Source organism: Marmota marmota, unplaced genomic scaffold (genome assembly GCF_001458135.2).
Source record: "Marmota marmota marmota unplaced genomic scaffold, marMar, whole genome shotgun sequence".
Lineage (NCBI taxonomy): Eukaryota > Metazoa > Chordata > Mammalia > Rodentia > Sciuridae > Marmota > Marmota marmota.
The window spans coordinates 17779583-17801778 of record NW_026000016.1 but is presented as its reverse complement, the minus strand read 5'-3'; the positions used below and the strand labels follow the sequence as shown (position 1 = coordinate 17801778).

The following is a 22196-nucleotide window of genomic DNA, read 5'->3' as shown; positions in this document are numbered from 1 at the left end:
ATTAAACGCTAATGGTATCAGCTGATCATTTTTCCCTATTGATGCCAGTTCCTTTTTTAAAAGAACTAATTGAATAGAGATTTGTATTACTTTCACATATTTATTTAAATAAGGTATATATAAAGGAATGATTTTGAATTAATTATGATTGTTTATTAATGGCCATTCTTTTGTATGTTAGGAGTCAATGAGTTTTTAAAAATGGCTCTTTGAGGTCAGAGACCATATATTACTTTACTTGTATCGTTAACACTTTATATGGGACTTAAGCATATGATAGGTACAGAGTAATTAAAATAAACAATGAATGAATTCATTCTCCATGGCAAGACTGACCCTGGCTTAATGCCTACTTTGTGTCCTGATACCCTACTATAAGAGGTCTAGTAATGAAGAAATCGTACTCTCACTCTTATTTTGGGTTTGCTTCTAAGACATTTCAGGACAGTGAGATAATGTGATTAATTCTTTGTGCCTATTATAGCACTGTAGTCATCAGTGGTTACCTGGCATATGTACTTTTGAGATGTGATTATAATCTTTAATTCGTATAGACTTTATTATACATAATTGAGACCTGTGTATGCATGTATAGGTTAAATCTTATCAATAAAAGCCATACATTTGTAAGCTGATGATTTATATTAATTGGATAAGTAATACTGATACTCTACTATAAGAGGTAGTACCAGACTTGAAAATTTATTGTTTTTAAAAAATCATTCTTATCAAATATACAGTATGATCTAAATTAATAAAAGGGTACCATTTAAAACTATCTTTGTTAAATCCTTTTGTAACTTTTTAAAGTCATTATAACTTTTCTGTTAGATGTTTTTTGATTAGTACGTTATAGTTGTATATAATCATGGGATTTGTTACATATTTGAACATGCACATAACAAAATTTGGTCAGTTTCACTCCTCTTTTCCCTCCCACTTCCATTTCTCTCTTCTTCTTCCTCTACTCTATTGTACTCCCAAGTTTTTAAGCCATTATTTGAAAACATTCTGTGATTTTGAATAAGACTTTTGTGAGCCTAATTCCAAATAGAGTCATTAAGGACCGAATTATCTGTATCACTACATTAATCATTAGATATTTTTAAACTAAAATATCTAAGGAATTAATTAAGGAATTAGACAATCAAATAGGTAGACATATATTCCAATAAGGTGTCGCCGCTGGGAAACCTTTTGGATTTGACTTTATGCCATTTTGCAAGTCATCAAAAAACATGTTTTTTTTTCAAGTCTAACTCATTTTTGATCCAAGATAGACCCATTTTATTTCTCCAGACTTGACTTACAAATGGCATTTGACCCTATACAGAAGTCTGAACTGCTTCATTGGACAATAGTTTTATACAGTTTAGGATATCAAGATGATATACTAAGACTATAAATAAATGCAAATATATAACAGTCTGTAACAATTTTTCAAAAATTAGACTTTCAGCAAGTACTCATTATTAGTCCAAAAATTCAAAGTAGGCAAAACAATACAAAAATATCTTGCTCCTACAAGAGTAAAGTGCACGTGCTTTGGGACAGTGAGGAAAATAATGTTCACAAAGCCCATACACTTTCACCCTTTAGGAGAGTTGCACCTTCTTTGGCTATAGTGGTGAGGTACAGATGACCTATCCTAAGAAGTATTTAAAAATTTCAGTGTCTTTAGGCATCATTAATGACAAGCAGAGGGAGGAAAAAAAAAAAAAAAACTGGTGAGGAGAGTTTGCTAGGGATCTTTTTAAGTAAAAAACAGGAGATTGGATCTCTGATCAGATGTCTTGTGTAACATTGAGAAATAAAAGAATGAATAATAATTTTCCAACAAAAGAAAATGGCTATTCTTAAGCTATAAGAGAAAGATATTTGAAAGGGCCTTATACTACTGGGTTCCAAATTTTATATATTGAAATAAAAATTAAAGTCTATAAAATGATATTTTCATTAAAATACTTTTATACACATTTGTTAAAGGTTATTCATTTTTATACAAGAAATATTGAAGTTTTATTATTTTCAGCTCTTACAAACTATGTTCCTTTTCAGTGTATCCAATATAATATTGAAATAGGTTTGAAATGTATGTAATGTTTTTAATGAATTTTGTATTTGAACTAGTGGTTTTATTTGGGTTTTCTGTTCTACCTGCTATCCATGACCTCTGGATTCATTATCTGAGGCAGAGATTCCATTAATTCAGTTATTTTTTTTTTCTTTTTAGGTTTCATTTTGAGTAGTTAATAATTTGAAGAAAGAATTTAAGATTTGTTTGTCAAATCTTATTTTATAATATTAATTACTATCCCTTTAGTGGAAATACTCCCCAAACCCCCGTTTTTTAATTTTATTCATTTCCTTTCTTTCCCTTGCCTATCACTTTTCCAAAACATCGCCCTTTTCTGCATGTACTGCCATTCTTTCTTTATAGTTTTCTCATTCCTTTTATGTATTCCATTTTTATAACTTGTCCTCTTAAGTTAAATTATTACCACTAATTGGTGACATCTAAATTTATTCATGGGCATTAAAACTTAACTGTTTCATTAGTCATGTCTTCTGCTTCCCACTCCTCCAGTCTTTCATTTTTCATCATTATTTTGTTCAGTAACACATTATTCAGCTTGTGTTCAAATTAAAATTTGTTACCCAGACAAACTTAAAAATCAGATTTTGTCCTGGAAGCATTGGAATATATCAAAGTGCATTACAGTGTACTAGATTGATTTATAGCTTCCAAATACATTTTCATTTAAGTCCATTTACATATGTATAATATTCTATACATATTTCTGAAATATGTATAGAATAGCTCTAGACTTCCTAATAATTTCATACTATTGTAATATAGTTATTATCCTTTGAGTATTTGTCCAATAGGAGCTTAGATTTATTTAAGGATTTGATAGACTATTCTTTTCTTTGATAGAATGCTTTATTTAACTTGTTAAGGTACCAGAGTTTAGAGCACAAATGCAATTTTCAAATATTCTCATAATTAGAACAACACAGGAAAAATTTATAGGAAAAATTAGGGGGAATTACAGATTTGAATCTTTATTAAAAAGGAAAGGCATACTGAACTTTGGAAAATATTGATCATCACATCACATTTTTATGGTATTTGTATTTTATTTTCTGTATAATCATTTTAGCGATGTCATTGTTTTTCTTATCTTTCTACCTCTCAAATGCAGAAGTCATTTTTATTGTTAAAATTGTTAATATTTGAAGGCAAAATTAATATTTATTGACATTACAAATACAAACTATGACAGATCATAGTATCATTTATCTACTAAGGCATCAATTAATCATTATAAAGTTGAGATTTAGAGAAAGAAAAGCAGTCCTATTCAGTTGTTTATAAAGGCCCCCATTGTTGGTTGATAAAATTTGAATATAACCATTGCAATTGAGGGAAGTTTTCAGAGCCTGTTACTGAAAAGAACATATGACTTTGGATGAAAGGGGAGGGGAGGGGTCAAAACAAATAGCACTTTTGTATGCACTTCTAACTTTCTACACGGGATTATTTTCTTCTCTATTATATGATTTCTCTTTTTCTGTGTAGGAAATAAACATGATGATGGTACACAAAGTGACTCAGAGAATGCTGGGGCTCACAGGCGCTGTAGCAAACGTGCAACTCTTGAGGAACACTTAAGGCGCCACCATTCAGAGCAGAAAAAGCTACAGAAGGTGCAGGCTCCTGAAAAGCATCAAGACCAGGCTGTTGTAAGTGAAACTTCTTTTATAACTGCATTCTTTAATGAAGACCATACCAGAAAAAGAGGGTCATATTCTCAAAGTACAGGAGTCTTGTATCAGGAAACTACTTACTCTACACTACATACAAAAATTGAAAAAACAAAATCTCCAATAGCAGATGCCAAAGTGGTTTCTTTGTCTTTACAGACTAGCTCTGCGCATCACAGAGGGGGGCATGGTGTTCCACATGGGAAATTGTTAAAACAGAAATCAGAGGAGCCATCGGTGTCAATACCCTTCCTACAAACTGCATTATTAAGAAGTTCAGGGAGTCTTGGGCACAGACCAAGCCAGGAGATGGATAAAATGTTAAAAAATCAAGCTACTTCTGCTACTTCTGAAAAGGATAATGATGATGACCAAAGTGACAAGGGTACATATACCATTGAGTTAGAGAATCCCAACAGTGAGGAAGTGGAAGCAAGAAAAATGATTGACAAGGTAAATAACTGAAATTTCAGTATAATGTTAGTTGTGTGGTATATTCGACTGTTGGAAATTATTGGAGAGTAAACACTGAAATGTTCTCATGCAGTCAGTGTTATTGGAACTTCAGGGTTTTTTTAGGGAGCTGCAAGACTAATAATAAGACCAAATTGCTTTCTTTTTCTTTTCTTTTTTTTTAAAGAGAAAGATAATTTTTAATATTTATTTTTTAGTTTTCGGCAGACACAACATCCTTGTTTGTATGTGGTGCTGAGGATCGAACCCGGGCCGCACGCGTGCCAGGCGAGCGTGCTACCGCTTGAGCCACATCCCCAGCCCCTGCTTTCTTAATTATTCTGAATTTGCCTGAGTTTCATATGTATGGTCCTGAACATTTAAACTGTTTGGACCTTTTAAGGCTATGTAAATTTAAAATAGGCTTTAAAAATAGTACACTTTAGACATACTCACTTTGCATTTATTTATGTCACAACTAAACAGAGTGTTAGAATTGTTAACATAAATGTGTTAACTACAGGTTTCCTTTCTACTAATTTCATGTTGGAAGCACATGAAAATACATGTTTTAATTAATATGTCCTTATTTTCTTTTTTTCTATTCACTGCTATCTTTGATGATAGAAAAGCAGTGTATGAAAACAAAATCAAGTTTTTTGTATCATGTTCATTTTAGCTAGATTATGCCTAGTCATGATGATTATATAAATTTTTTTGATGATACTGATTAATGTGTATAATGATTATTATTTGGCTTAAAAAATAGTTTTTCTTAATTATGCCCATGGTAATAGAAAGTCAGCTTTCAAATTAGCTGTTTGTTTTACCTCCTGGAAAGTAATAGCATAAGTTTGTCTAAACATTTATTTCTTTTAAAAATTATTGTTACTCAAAAGTTGAGTGTTTCTTAAATGAGCAACATTAATATCACTTAGGAGACCAACCCCCAGACATACTAAATTAGAATCTGTACTAAAAACAAGACTGCCCAATAATTCATATGCACATTAACAGTTGAGATGCACTAGTTTAGATAACGTATTTCCAGAATGGTATCTGAGGGAGTGGGCAAGATACCTAGCCCTATGGGATGCAGGAAAAATATTAAGACTTATGCTCACTGTTTTGTATAATTTTTCTACTTTGAACTGTTTTCTCCAGTGTATACAATCTATTAATATATTGACAGACATATATAGTTTCTAAACATAATATTTGTCAAAGAGTATCATGGTCAAAATATTTTACTGTGGGAATGCACAACTCCAAACATTTGGAGACCCATTTGCCTGTGGAATAGTTGTTATGTAAGCAATATTATTGTGGTTGTTAACAAGAGAAATGGTCACACTACAGATAGAGAAATCTACAATTATAAAATAGGATTCATTTAATGAAGTAATAATATTATGTGACTGGATAAATAATTTACTTATTCTTGAAAAAAAGCTGGGACTATACTGCAGGAAAACAAGGATCACTACATTATCTTGTGACTACCAAAGTAATAAAAGAACTGAGATTTCATTATTTATGATCAAAGCTGAAAACCAAATCTAGGCTAATTAAAGTAAGGCTCTGGGGGAAACAAAAAAGCCTGGAACCAGGAATCAAATGTCTGGAGAAATAACCTGTGGGTGTGGAGAAAACAAAGACCAAGAATAGCAAACTCTACGGCATAAGAAGTGCTTTGGGATGACTGGAGTAGATATGGGCATCATATCAAATTGCTTGGATGAACTGTCATCTGTTTTCTCCTTTTTGAAATTTTGGTGTGTGGAACAGGAGTTGGGGCCATCTGCTGCTGTCCATCTAAATCTGAATGGTCCTGAAAACTTTCATATGGTCTTTTTCCTATTTCATTCCATCATTTGTGAACTAGTTTATTTCATTGATAATGTGCGAGGTTTTGCATTAGGGACGGTGATTCAAATAGAAAGAACTGAGTTCTTTCTTTCAAGAATGAATGCATAGTGGGATAGATAAGTGAATTAAAGCCAGACATGGTGGCCTATGCCTGTCATCCCAGGTACTTGAGATGTTGAGGCAGGAGGATGGCAAGTTCAAGGGTAGCCAGACCTTGTCTCAATAAAAAATAAAATGGGCTTCAAAATTGAAAAGGAAATTTAAAAGCTGTTGTCCTGTCCAGCAGTCAGTCAGTCATAACTGTCATGATCTTACATAAGAAGACTGAGCTAAAAATACATATTTGGGAATATTAGAGAATAGAGGGGAGTTAAGCAGAACTAAGAGATGAAACTACCAGTGAAGCTATATAGAGTAATGGGACAAAGTGTGAAATTCTTGGCAATACCAACATTGGTGGACATAGTATTAAGAGTGAACAAAAGAAAACTGAAGAGGATCAGACAGGAGTAAGAGAAAACCAAAAGGAAATGTCATCTGGGAATCAAAGCAGAGTGGAAAAGAAGTAAGCAGTACTGTACTGATGTTAAGTATAGTAAGCAGTGAAACACCTTTTCAGTTCTTCCACAAATACATTGTTTACCTGGGATTAAAGATGATCAGAAAAGTCATTTGCATCTTACCTTAGAAGAAGAAATTATATATAATTAAAATAGTATCTCTTTAAAAGAAATGACCAGGCCAAAATGCCCTATTCTTGTTATTCTGTTTTGGTGTTAGTTAAAAGGTGCTGAGAGAGAGAACCTTTTCCCCAACCCCCAAGTTAAGAGATTACAAAGTTTGGTTTGTATTTTTGGGTTGTGTCTGTTAATGATGTCCTTATATTTTTGCACATCCCAAAGTTCACTGTTTATGAGGGTGACATATGCCTCATATTTATAAAGACCTCTTAAATTTTGCATCTATGTTTACATGAAAATGCACTATAAATGCTGTTGCCTACCTGAATTAAAAAAACTCATCTCTCACAGTAATGATATTCTCCCCCATTTACTCCTGCCTCTTCTCTACCTTCCAAAGAACCCATCACAGTACCAGTTTCTTCTTTCTCTTCCATTCAAAACAGATAATACTAAGGGAAGAGGAAAATCTTGTCAGGCTACTTTTTTTTTTTTGGTACTGGGGATTGAGCCCAGAGGTGCTTAACCACTGAGCCACATCCCTAGCCCTACCTTTTGTTTTGTTTTTACATTTTAATTTGAGGCAGCGTCTCACTAAGTTGCTTAGGGCCTCACTATGTTGCTGAGGCTAGCCTTGAACTTTTGATCTTCCTACTCACCCTCCCAAGCCTCTGGGATCACAGGCATGTACTACCATGCTGGCCAGGGCTACTACTTTTAAACTAAATAAGGAAAAACTTAAAAGTGAGAACAGAAAGCTAAACATTGATCAAGAAAAAATATTAGTCATTATAGATAGTGAGGCTTTGTGCGTTTAAAGTGTTTCTCCTTAAATTTTATACCACAATCAACTTTGTCCCATACTTTTCCTGGCCTGACTTATTAACTGTTCATTGTATCAGCATATCTCCCCCTAAAAAGCCTATTGATAGCATGCTTTCTCTTTCCTCATGGAATCTGGACAGTGCTGGTTCTGAGATAACAGGTGGTAGGAAAGAATCCAGAACTAGAAGAACTATTACAAGATCAGAAACACAACATAAAGAATATCTATGGCAGTGAATTAAGGAAGTCAGTGCTGAGAATCTGGATCCTGGGGTAACAAATTAGACCCAAGTCAGAACCAGGGGAACCATGATAAACATCTTTCCTAACCCCTTTCTGGGCTCTTCTAACACTTTTTTCTGAATTTTAAATTTAATTTTGATTACAAATATAAAATCAGTGTTAAACATTCAAAATGTTTTATTCCATTGAATTTAAGGGATTTTTTTTCTTTACAAGTGAAATAGATTTAATAGTATTTACAATTTTTTAAAACTCTCTTAAATCATCTTGATGGAGTTCTTTGACACCAGAAGCTAGAATTGCACATTGTTATTCTGTAGTTATATGTCAGGTGATTGTTGTAGGATGTGAGAACCTTTATATTGATTTGAACTGATAGACACCATGCTTTCTTAACCCAGGAGGTACTTCCTCCTTGAGGTGATAGATGTTCTGGTCATGTCAATTAAAACCTAAGTAATTTTTTACTTTGATGCCTCAGTTATTATTTCAGAGTAAGCCTAAAAAAGCTTGACATTTTATTTATCATTATCCTTTTCATTTCTATGGGAAGATGAATTCGGAATTCTAACTGATATTTGAGTTTTTAATCTAATACATAAGGGACTATGGCTATTAAATTATCATTTTGGTCTATATTGTATTATCATTTTTATGTACATAAGTCTGTCTCCTTTCCATGGTCTCTACTTCCTGTCACAATAAGCAAGCTGTCTATATCTCATGTTATTGAATATAATAATATGAATGAGTATTCACCATTTGAAAGATCTGATATGCAACATTTCTTCTCTCCACTGTTCTAATTTTAGAATTGGAAATTTTGGACTTTTTCTGTATGGCTTGAACTTTTAAATGACAGTGGCAATGAGGATGACAATGTAATAGTGAAAAAAATCAAGGTGAAACTTTTCATAGGCTTGGTTTGTATTGTACATGCTTTTATCATCTTCAGAATGTTTAGTTTCTTTAAATTTAAAACTAAATCTAAAATATAGTCTGGTTTTATAGAAAGTTGGATTTAAATATAGAGTTGCATGGTTCCTTCATGTGAATTTCCTTGTTTATTCATAGGCTTGTACATTAGACCTGTCCTTAAGAGTAAGGACTCAGTGCTAGGCATGGTGGCACATGCCTGTAATCCCAATGACTAAAGGCAGGAGGATCACAAGTTTGAAATCACCCTCAGCAACTTACTGAGGCCCTAAATAACTTAGTGAGACCCTGTCTCAAAAGGAAAAATTTTTAAAAAGGTGCTGGGGATGTGGCTCAGTGGTTAAGGACCCCTGGCTTCCATCTCTGGTACCAAAAAACAAACAAACAAAAAGAATAAGGACTAAGTCATAAAGATATCTAAATCCCCTGTAGTAGTAGCTAGCCTGTAGCCTATAGTTAGTAAGTACCATATACCACAGTTGCTTAATATGTGTATAGCTGTCTCTAATGCTTTAAAATATCCTTTTGTTTAGGATAGCCACTAATATACAAACGTGAAATCCCAAACTGAGATACTATATATAATTGTATATATTCAGAGGTAAAGATTGAGAACATGGTCTGTGATCTTGGATAGGATGGAGAGGGAGGTACTATGGAGGACATGAAAGCTATTCCTCACCTCCAAAATAAATGAGTTATTTTTTTCTTTTTTGAGAGAGAGAGAAAGAGAGAATTTTTTAATATTTATTTTTTAGTTTTCGGCAGACACAACATCTTTATTTGTATGTGGTGCTGAGGATCGAACCCAGCACCACGCACATGCCAGGCGAGCACGCTACCGCTTGAGCCACATCCCCAGCCCTAAATGAGTTATTTTTAATTTCTGTTTTACAGTGCTGGGGATCAAACCCAGGGCATTGTATGTGCCAGGCAAGTGTTCTGCCTTGAGCTATAACCCTAGTCCACCAAAAAGTTTTTTATTCTTGTACCCCACTCCTCATTCCTTTTGTTCCTACCCTAAAAGAATCAGAAACTGACTGGTAACATGGGATGCAAAGTTCCGATAGAGAGGAAGCATAAATATTAGATATCTAGACTCATCCTTTTCCCTACTATATACTTCTCGTCTGAGAAGTCCTTGGCTGAATAAGAGACCTAGATTTTATATTTAATAAGTTTGGAATTTTTATTGAGAACTAGGTCAGAGTAGGAAAGGGAAGAGAATCATGAGCCTGGGGCTAATATATTGCATTTGAAATACCTTGAGTCACTCAGGAGGAAAGATGACAGGTAAGCAGCTGTCCATATAGTTGGTAAATGAAGTGAAGCATTACATGTAGATGAACTCACCTAGGGACAGAATCTAGAATGAAAGATAAGGAAACCTGACAAACTTGGCCTTGCTTTGAGTAGCTCTCAGTTGTATCCAATTATTAGATATGGGTTAAATGGTATGGGCTATTGTGTGTGCTATTTTAAATGTGAAAAGTATGTTAGCTTTAAAGTATATAGACAATATAAACTATTTATTTTCTCTTTGTTTTCACATGAAACTTTTCACAAGTGGATGTTTGTGTACCTGAAGTACACAAGTGTACAGAAGTGAATAGATACATATTTCAAGATGGACTAGTCAGTCATTACTATCATAAGTTTTTCAAACTGCGGCAAAGTATGTGTGAACTCTGAAGACTTCTTTCCCTGCACAGTAGGAGTTCCGGACCTATCATTTATTTTGAAAAGAAATAACTGTTACTTTCTTACACATGTATAGCTGTCTCTTAAACTTTAAAAGGAATCTATACAAAGTCATCTGAGTACTTGGAGAACTCCCCTTCTTCAAAGCATTAGTTCTTTGTGTGCCTTTTGTTGTCATTTCAAAATAGTGTCAAAAGTGATTACATTTTATTTGAAAATTCTGGTGGTTATGAGTTAAAAGAAATCAAGTTTCAGTATGGATTTAGAACTAAATATCACCAAATCAGAAAATAACTGAAGGTAATTTCTAAATTAACATGCCAAAGAGACACAAAAATGTAAGTACTCTTACATGATTAATTTTACTTTCGACTTCCAAACTTAAGTTAGCTTTCTTCTAGTAAATATAAAAATTAAAAAAAAAAACCTTCAATAAATTTGAAGTTCAAAGATTCTTGTGATAAGTGATTTTTAATGTTTAAAAACATATCATTCACTTGAATGGCTTGAATTTACTTTCTTTACAAATAGGTTAAAAGCAGAGCACATACTGGATACTCAGATTTTTTGTACTGCTGTTTTTAAACTTATTTAATTCTAATGTTTAGCAAAATGAAGAAATTTTTTCACTGTTCTTCCATATATTATTGAAATTCATATTGATTTAAAGTTAATAATATACAATTTGCTCAAAGATTATTTAAATATTGAGTAGTTCAATAGAATATTAAATCACAATTCTTGAACAGAACAAAATGGTTGTGTTTGAAGTAAATATTAAGTAATAAGGCCATCTAGTGGTAAAAACTAAGTTTTAGTGAATTTGAAAATCTGGTACCTATTTACTAAATATGAACTTTAGAATTTATCAGATAGCTGTACTATATGACTTTTAATTTTTTTCTAGAAAGTATTTTAGTTTAAGTTATTTTCACATTTGTATAGATAACAAAGGCTCTCTTCGGTTATATTCTAAGATCCTTTATACAAATTGCTGATTCAGATGCATAACTTTGGAGGTGCTGGGGTTAGAACCTGGGGCTTCACACATGCTAGACAAACATTCTAAAACTGAAGTATACCCCCAGCCCTACAAAGAATAAGCATTGGGAATAAACTGGATACTTAATAATAAAATGATTGTTTATATGACCAAAACTTTTTCAATCTGTTTGGCAATATCCATGGCCTTTCATGTGCCCCAAAATGAGTAAGACTCAGTTCCTACCAAAAAAAAAAAAAAGCACACGAATATTTGTTTCTGCATTTATAACTTTTCAAAAGTGTTGACCATTGACAATCTGCTTATTGAAAAGATTGATCTGTGTGTATAGGCCCAGGAATCTGCATTTCACAGAAAGGTCTTAAGTAACTGTTAGGCAAATAAAGTTTGAGAATAATGTTAAACTTTATGCCAAGATCATACAATAAAATCTGTGATTGGCATCGGAGAAAATAATATATATAAATTTAACTCATGTAAATGTTAAGCACTTAATAGGGAAGGAAAAGACAAAAAGAATCATGTTTATAAACGTATTTCAACATGCTTCTTGAAAATAATAGAGCACAGAAACAAGCTGAAAACAGGTTGAAAATATAATCTTTCCTAACTCTTTGCATTATTATAATATTTAACAAAATTATTCAGGTGTTGTAACAACAAATATAAATGTGCCGGGTGAGGTGGTGTACACTTGTAATCCCAGCATCTTGAGAGGCTGAGGCAGGAGGATTACAAGTTGAAAGCCAGCCTCAGCAATTCAGAAAGGCCCTAAGAAACTCAGTGAGACCCTGTCTCTAAATAAAATACAAAAAAGGGCTGGGGATGTGACTCAGTGTTTAAGTGCCCCTGGGTTCAATCCTTGGTAACCCCGCCCAAAAAAAATCCTAAATATTTCTGATTTTTATATGAATACTTGCTAAATATTAAGAAAGAATAGTCACACTGACATAAACCACAATGGCCTGTTTCCTTCTTTAGCTATACTCCAATTGTATTATCTTGTCTTTTAAAAAGTTCTTCTTGTTATTAAAATTGAAATACACCTGGGTGGAGTGGTTGACACCTGTAATCCCAGTAGTTTGAGAGGCCGAGGCAGGAGGATCACAAATTCAAAGCTAACCTCAACAAAAGCAAGGTGCTAAGCAACTCAGTGAAACCCTATCTCTAAAAAAAATACAAAATAGGGCTGGGGATGTGGTTCTGTGGCCAAGAACCCCTAAACTCAATCCCTGGTACCCCCACCACAAAAAAAAAATTGAAGTCAAAGTTCATTTAGAATATTTTTATTTGCTTCTGCAGTTAATATGAAATTCACTTGTTAATCTAGTACTCAGACTTTGATTTTCACTTGCAAAATTATTTTTTTTTTCTTCTAGGTATTTGGAGTAGATGACAATCAGGATTATAATAGACCTATTATCAATGAAAAGCATAAAGATCTGATAAAAGAGTGGGCTCTCAGTTCTGCTGCAGTAGTAATGGAAGAAAGAAAACCACTGACTACATCTGTATTTCACAACTCAGAGGTATACATCTCTCTTGTGTACTTAATTCTTTATATACATAAAATATATATATATATATATAAAATATAACTTTGTATCATTTGTAAGTTTTAAGTAATTGATTTACCCCCCTTGTGAAACTTACAAAAACTAAAATTTTACACATTTTCCATGTCTAATGAAAACCTTAAGCCTGGCTTAGTTTTTATTATTATGTTATTTTAAATTAATATTTTTTAAAGGAAAAACATATTTCAATAAGCAGTTAAGAATCTATATGTTCATTGCCCTAATCGGTGTTCTGAGACAAAATAAGAAATGTACAGTTTATACTTTATAGGAAGTTTGTGTTTGTAATTGAAAGACTCACCATGTCAGAAAACATGTGAAAGGAACTATCTGATAGATATATCTTATATACTTCAGTAAGTGTAATAGAGCCTGAGTTGTAATTAGAATGTGAGATTAATTAAGAATGGCTTGGTAGAGAATGCCATGGTGTCAAAATTTCATTACACTTTGGTATTTCAAAAAGAAATGTAAAACATCTATATAAATCAAAAGTACTAAAGTTATTATTTGTTCAGATAATAAGAGCTAACATTCAACAGAGCCTTTAATGTGCCATTTTACAAATAAGGAAATTAAAGTAACAAAGAAATTTATTTCGCCAGGGTCTTACTTTTTTTTTTTTTTTTTTGGTGGAGCCAGAGTTTAAACTTTTAGCAACTTTGATTTCTTAATTTATTCTTTTATGCATTATGCTATATTATTTCTTAGGAAAGGAACTAATTTCTAATCTATGAATAGTAAAGAAATATGAAATATAAATAAAAGAAAATTGTAAGGCATACATTTTATTTATGTTTGCATGAAATGGAAGTAGAATATTTTATAGACAGGTAAATAAACTTGCATGTTTGCTTGTCAATGTTAAAATTACTTATTTATGGTATGCTATTTCCTGAAGACTATCAAAACAATAACTGTATTTTAGTATTTTTTTGTTTTTGTTTTTCTTAGGAGAATTTTTATTCTGGTTTTTTATTTATAAGATTTATTTATTAAAAGCAGGTTATCATTATTTAAGGCAATATGCTGATATTTTGATTAATCCAGGAAGGGTTTTCATGAACATAAACTTAAATAGACTCCCTGCTCTCTTCTCTATCCGCTCTATTCATTGTCAAATAAAATTTATATAGTCTCACTATGTTTCTGCCTTTGTAGGAGTCACCTATTTGGCCATTAGAACTCTTCCCAGAATGGTTCTACATAAGTGAGTGTCAGTGTATATTCCTCCCCTGTAGTGGATATTCTTTGCATGGTGCAATTAGCCTTAGGTACTCAGAAATGTGGGCACGTACCACAAAAACTTAGGAAATTCAAGGGTTCAGCAGGCTTTGGTATACGTAGGTTGCACTACATCTATGTCATTCTCTCTACTACTATTTTAACCTACTATTCTTAAAATCAGTCATACAGTATATGAAATCTTTAACTTCATCAGTATGTAGCTTGTTAATCATTAAATATATAGTAAATCTGATACTTTAAATAAAACATGTTTCAAATAGTTCAAAATAAACTTCTGTCATAGTTTTCCATTCCCTAGTTGCTGTGTAGTTTCAACATGAAGCCTTGGCTTGGATTTTTTTTTTTTTTTTTTTAGTAAAAAGCATTATATTTATATATAGGCTTTTCAAAATAGCAAAGTGTTTAGTTATTAAATCAAACATGACAAATCTTAACATATATGTGTGTACAACAAATGTCAAAAATATGAGCAAAAAAAGTATTAGAGAATTTGACAAAGTTGGAGAGTCAGTGCATCTCAAATCATAATTGTAGATGCAGAGGACAGAAAAATCAATGAGGACATACTTGAACTAGGCAGCATTGCCAGTCAACTGTATGTGATTGAACTTTATAGACCAGAGAATTATAGAACATTTCATGTGACAACAGTAGAATTTATATGGTTCATATAATCTTTGGAACATTTACAAAGATAGGCTACATTCAGAGATACAAAACAATCTTCAAGAAGTTTAAATAACTAGAAATCATGAAATTAAACTACAATAAAAATTAAATGAGATCAATAAGAGAAAAATAGTTGACAAATACAAAATTTTTATTTATTTTTATTTATTTATTTACTTTTATTGGTTGCTCAAGACAATAGAGAGAGGTGATGGGAGGGGAGGGGGGATAGGAAGGGCAGCAGAATACAACAGACACTAGTATTGCTGTATGTGTAAATATGGCTGTATAACCAATGTGATCCTGTAATCTGTACACGTGGAAAAATAAGAATTCATACCCCATTTGAATCAAATGTATGATATGTCAAGATCATTGTATTGTCTTGATTTATATATTTTTTCATATACCACCTAGATCTTCCACATTGTTCAAATTTCCCTGTTCCTAAGAATTAGCAACATATGACCATTAGTCTGTAGAACCATATAATAAATTAAGTTCTGTTTCACTCTTAAGTTTTAAAAAATGACTTCCCCTAAGGAAAGATCTAAACACAGGCAGGTCTAGGTTTAGAGTGGTATAAAATAATTCATAAAGACTGAAATTTCTAGCATCTTTTGGAAATTATAAAGTTTTGTAGAGAGAAGTCAAAAGTTTGGGTTTTGAAATCACTGAGGACATAACCTGGTAGATTTAATACTTCCTAAGACCTAGAACCAATCTGAATTCTAGAGACATTTAGAGGCCTAGATAATAAGTTGGGAATAGGTCTCCCTATTCTCATTAATGGAGTCAGGACTAATCATATATCTATCCATGAACCTATGATATGTATCAAAGCTGATCTTAGCAACCAGTAAATATCAAGCTCCAACATTTTATTTTGAAGCTGTTGCTAGTATTTAAGAAGTACATAAAATTATACTGCATTTTCAGTAAATAATAAATCATAAAGAGAATACCTAGAGAACTTTCATTCTATATATGAAAAAACTTAATAAATGAAAATGTAATAAGGTAAGGTTTATGGTTTTGTATGGCATGTTCCTATGACTAAAACTCTTTCACAAGAATCAGATTTGACCAGACTGCATTATCTCGATGTCTTGTTTTTCTCTTTTCAGGAAGGCACATCTTCATCTGGAAGCAAACGTTGGGTTTCACAATGGGCTAGTTTGGCTGCTAATCATACAAGACATGATCAAGAAGAAAGAATAATAGAATTGTCTGCACCTGTTCCTTCAGAAAATGGTATTTTCCTTCCTTCCTTCTCTTTCTCCTCTTTGTTTTCTTTTTCCTTGCCTCTTTCTATTTTTGTGAGTCACATATCAGTTTTTAAAAAAAGAAAAACAGATTTATATAGTGAGAAGTAAATTAAATCTAAAATTATTTGACATAGTCTATGATTGTATTGCATATATGATTTCTCTAATAAGTAAAAAGCTGATTTTTATTAGGCATCTTGTATTTTAAGCAGTGGAAAATTTCCAAATAATAATAATGATGGGGATATAGCCCAGGGCCTTATACATGCAAGGTTAGGCAAGAACTCAACCACTAAATTACAACCCAGCCCCAAAAGTATTTATTTAAAGTATTTATATTGAATGTGTATTAATATTTTCTATCCTTTATAAGTTAAAACTTCTAAAGATAGATGAATGGATACCTGTTAGAATTTAAAACTGTATTCTAAGGAAATTTTCTTTTTAGTTATAAATTTCTGGTATTAAATTATGATTTTAAAAGTTTGTATTTTTACTTTTAAGTAAAAATTCTTCCTACCCTCCTTGATGTGCCAATTATATTATTTTAGAATAATATGATTTTATTTTGATTAACGATGCAGATATCATTAAAGTATAATCCTAAATGAAGATAATAATTTGTAGATGAAGCATGTACATGTATGAACTTATCTATATTACATATATAAATATTTTAAAATGATTTCATTATTTCACATTTTATATGTCATAATGTCATTAAATATCATAAGTATACACAATTATAACTTGCCAATTTACAATATAAAAAATTAAAATGAAAAATTTATTCAACATGAAGACACAGAGTTGAAAAAAATCTTTTAAGAAATTATGCTTAAGGAAGAATGTGGCATATATTTTTTTTTTAGTTATAGTTGGACATAATACCTTTATTTATTTTTATGTAGTGCTAAGGATCAAACTCAGGGCCTCACACGTGCTAGGCGAGTGCTCTACTGCTGAGCCACAATCCCAGACCCTGAATGTGGTATTTTTCAGTCTGTATTTGTAACTTTGTTTTTCTTGGAAGTGCAAATTTGTTTTTTTCTCTGGCTTGTGGCATCCTAAAAAATCTATTTTAAGAATTTTTTAAACATTATTTAGCTAAGTATTTTGAGAAAGCTACATAATAATGTACCAGAAAAACTAACATTTATCATAGAAACTAGAAGTAATTGGTAGTATTACCAAAAAACTTTGATGGGAACAGAGTCATTTGCAAATTGGTTCACATAAACTGGTCATTGTTTAGGGGGAAAAAAGACAGAAGGACTAGATAAATTTACCAAGGAACCTACAGTAAAATTATTAAGTATTAGTTGTGAAAAGCAAAATTCTATCCTTCTCTTAAAAAATAATAAACCAGTTACTTAGGTTTCATGATCTCATTTCTATTTTATCATGTTTTAAGTGGATTTATTTAGATAAGGTGATAAATTCACTTTAAGTCCTAAAATATTCCTGTTAAGCCTATATTGAATATTATTAAGAACAGGATAGTGTGGTAAATATTAGAAAAAATACAAAAATAGAAAATAGCCATTGTATTTTAGGCTCTTTAATTAGCATGAATAAGGTAAGACATGTAGGGGCTGGGGATGTGGCTCAAGCAGTAGCGTGCTCGCCTGGCGTGCGTGTGGCCCGGGTTCGATCCTCAGCACCACATACAAACAAAGATGTTGTGTCCGCCGAAAACTAAAAAATAAAATATTAAAATTCTCTCTCTCTCTCCCTCTCTCACTCTCTCTTTTAAAAAAAAAAAAAAGATAAGACATGTAAACATGAAAGAATAAACAGAGTAAGATACAGCATGATTAATTATAGCATGATTTAAGTTAAATTGTCTCCATCATAACCACTATATTTTTGTGAAATTTAAATACTAGTCTTTTAGGGTTATAAAGAGGAAAAAAAGAACCCCAGAAGCTTTATCTACTATTTTCACTCCATATATCCATAAAATATTAGAATGCTTTATATGTTGATTTATATTTCTCTGAGAAACTTACCCCTTTACTCAGAAATACATTCCATTTTTAATATGAACATTTTCCTTAAGTATTCTCAAATTCTCCCAAACATCAAAGTATGTATTTTATCATTGATCTCTACTTATTTGAAAAAAGAGAAAGCAGTTGTGTATTTTCATGAGTAGTCTTGATATACCAGAAAACTATGATTTAAAAATCCCTCCATTTCTAAATTTATGACACATCCTGTCCTTTTCTTGTACTTACTATTTAAAAAATTATTTTAATCAGCTTTAGATTTAAAAAATAAAACCTTATATGGCTAGTACTTTCCATGTACTTAGAAAATCTAAACTTTCATTCTTTCAAGTAGATAATGTACATTACAAGCTAGGTATCTTGTTATTTTCTGCTATGTAATTGAATGTATAGCAAATAAACAATATTTATTAGGCATTCTCTGTAACATACCAGATTCTGCTTTTTTTGAGTATACCTTAAGGACAGAAAGTCACAAAAGAAAGAATGACCATAGTGAATTGCCCTACAGATGTAGGGATGACTCTTACACATACCATGGTGTCTGGTTAATAAAAATGTATACTGGAAAATTGCTAAGAGAGTAGATTCTAAATATTTTTACTACACAAGAAAGAATTAGTTTAATGTGAGATGATGGATATGTAAATTAGCTTAATTTAGCCATTTAGATGGCATACATTATAATATATGCATATATTCAGAATATTATGTTGTATACTGTAAGTATATGTACAGTTTTTGATAATTAAAAAATATGTTGAAGGAAATAAAGGAACTGATGGTTCTGATTTTCATCTCATACATTGCTTTACTGAATCTCTGTAAATAGGCAGCTTATTAATCTAAATATTTTAGATTAATTCTAAATATTTTAGATTAATAAATATAGAATTATACTTGCTTAGAATTATACTTGCTTTTTAAACTGTTTAGTAACAGTGATGGTTCATCTATTTATACTTGCCATTTTTTAACTTACACTTCAAAATCTAATGTAATATGATACCACTTTGATTTTTATTTTTTAATCTAATTAATTCCTTCATTGTGGTTTTTATTTTACAGAAGCAGATATTGGTGAATCTGGCATTTCCCTGAGAAGAACTGGATCTGTAGCTTCCTTGGCTGGGCAGGGAGAGAGAAGGAGACGAACTCTTCCCCAGCTTCCAAATGAAGACAAGTCTCTTGAGAGCTCTAGAGCAAAGATTATAGCACAACGGTCAGAAATAGGTGAAAAGCAAGACACAGAACTGCAGGAGAAAGAAACACCAACAGGGGTACACCAGAAAGATAAACAAGATGCTGACAGATCCCTGAATAAAGTGAATAGAACAGTAAATGGTGGAGATAATAAAATCCTGCCTCACATAGGCAACTCTACTCCTGGGAAGGAGAAGAGTGAACCTGATAAGGAAGCTTCTTTAGTAAAGCAGACATTAGCAAAAATTCAGCAGCAACAAGAACAGAAGGAGCAGGCCCAGTGGACACCTGCTAAATTATCTTCAAAAAATATTTCAGGTCAGATAGATAAATGCAGGGAGGAAACTTCTAAACAAGAGTCCCAACCTCCAGACAAAATTCCAGGACATTCCACAAGCAAAGGAGAAAGAATAATACAAAATGAGAGCAAGAGAAGAAAAGCTGAGGAAATTCTGAAAACTCAGACTTCAAAGGGAGGAGACAAGAAAGAATCCTCCAAGTCATTAGTGCGACAAGGGAGCTTCACTATAGAAAAACCTAGCCCAAACATACCTATAGAACTTATTCCTCATATAAATAAACAGACTTCATCTACTCCTCCTTCTTTAGCATTAACATCTGTAAGTAGACTACGAGAAAGAAGTGACTCTTTGGATACTGATTCTAGTATGGACACAACCCTTATTTTAAAAGACACAGAAGCAGTAATGGCTTTTTTAGAAGCTAAATTGCGTGAAGATAACAAAACTGATGAAGGCCCAGATACTCCCAGTTATAATAGAGACAATTCTATTTCACCAGAATCTGATGTGGATACAGCTAGTACCATCAGTCTGGTCACTGGAGAGACTGAAAGAAAGTCAACCCAAAAACGAAAGAGTTTCACTAGCCTCTATAAAGACAGGTGTTCCACAAGTTCTCCTTCCAAAGATGTAACAAAATCATCATCTTCGGGTGCTAGGGAGAAAACAGAAAAAAAAACAAAAAGTCGTTCCTCAGATGTAGGTTCAAGGTCAGACGGTCGTAAATTTGTACAATCCAGTGGAAGAATAAGGCAGCCTTCAGTAGATTTAACAGATGATGACCAAACCTCGAGTGTACCTCATTCTGCTATCTCTGATATTATGTCATCTGATCAGGAAACTTATTCCTGTAAATCTCATGGAAGGACTCCACTTACCTCAACTGATGAGCATATACATTCCAAACTGGAAGGAGGTAAAGGAACAAAATCTAAGACTTCTCCTGTAGCATCTGGGTTATCCAGTAAGTCAACTACTCTTCCAAGGCCACGACCTACCAGGACTTCCCTCTTGCGCAGAGCACGACTTGGTGAAGCTTCAGACAGTGAACTTGCTGATGCCGACAAAGCATCTGTTGCTTCTGAAGTATCCACAACAAGTTCTACATCCAAGCCACCCACAGGAAGGAGGAATATTTCTAGGATTGATTTATTGGCTCAGCCTCGTAGAACAAGGCTTGGTTCGTTATCAGCTCGTAGTGACTCTGAAGCTACAATATCTAGAAGTAGTGCCTCTTCACGTACTGCAGAAGCCATCATTAGAAGTGGAGCCAGATTAGTACCATCAGATAAATTTTCTCCTAGAATTAGAGCTAACAGTATCTCTCGACTATCAGACTCCAAGGTCAAAAGTATGACCTCAACTCATGGCTCTCCTTCAGGTAAATTGAGTCCAGATCTTTAATAACATGAGCATGTTCTATTTGGGGGCTCATCTTTTAAGACTTAGATTTCTAGTTGTTGCCTTTCCAAAATATTCAAGAGACAGGTTTTGTTTTCTTATTAATGAATGGAAAATTCAAAAGTTAATATACTTCCAATTAAAGTCCTGGGGAAAAATAGTGATTTTAAGATTCTAAATTCATTGGAATGATTTAGACATTTTAATTTTCCAGTTAGTGACATAGGTGGATTTGAATGTCAGGGTTACATAGGGAATTATTATCTGGTTTAAATAATAGGAATTAGCATTGTACTTTTAAAAGCATGTGTTTAACCTTTAAATATCCTCACATACTCCAAAGTCCTTATGAACCTGAAGAAAAACAGTATGCCATTTATTAGTTCTTTTAAGCTAAATGAAATGATCAGTATTTCTTCTCTTTTTGTCTACTTATTTTGAGATGTCTTATGTACTTGCACATTTTAAAGTAACATTTATTTATGGTTGAAACCAGTGAAAACTTAACTCAATTCATTTCAGTAGAAGAGGATGGATTCATGGGGCAATCACTAAGTACATGTTGGTCAAAGTAGGTTGTAGAAATGTAGTTAATTGCGAGAATTATTTCATAAAGTACTATTATAGCATTTAGCTGTAGTAATTATCTATAATTGAATGTAATATCTACAGAATGTCTTATTCCTCACCAGAATTTAACTGCTTTGGGAATTTTTGTCTTTATGCGTATCATATTCAGAGCTGAAGCCATTGAGAATACATGGTGACTAGTGTTATGTGTACATCCTGTATAAGCATGGTCTTATTACTTCATAATCAGCCTCATATATGGGCGTGGCTGAAGAGACCAGCTGTTAAAAGACTAGAAGATTTATGATTATTGTCAGTCAACAAGCATTTAAGTGAGCCCTAAGTTTTGAGTTGAGAGTGGAAGAAAAGTTGGTGTGCAATTTTATCTTTTTAATTTTGTTTGATTTACATCTGCCACAATATCTCCTACAAGACCCCAAATTAACGGTACTTTATATATATATATAT

At 32.5% G+C, this 22196-nt stretch overlaps 1 protein-coding gene across 10 annotated transcripts in view; it reads left to right on the top strand.

Moving 5' to 3' along the window:
* The window catches only part of Cep170 (centrosomal protein 170), a 129695-nt gene that overhangs the window by 68777 nt on the left and 38722 nt on the right, over window positions 1-22196 (top strand). For 7 of the 10 annotated variants that reach the window (XM_048809219.1, XM_048809223.1, XM_048809221.1 and 4 more), the window contains 5 exons: window positions 3584-3747; window positions 3928-4221; window positions 12858-13007; window positions 16100-16226; window positions 19321-21138. In XM_048809219.1, the coding sequence (XP_048665176.1) occupies window positions 3584-3747; window positions 3928-4221; window positions 12858-13007; window positions 16100-16226; window positions 19321-21138 (2553 nt within the window). The remainder of the gene's footprint in view (window positions 1-3583; window positions 3748-3927; window positions 4222-12857; window positions 13008-16099; window positions 16227-19320; window positions 21139-22196) is intronic. The other 3 variants (XM_048809227.1, XM_048809225.1, XM_048809226.1) reach the window with 1 other exon arrangement.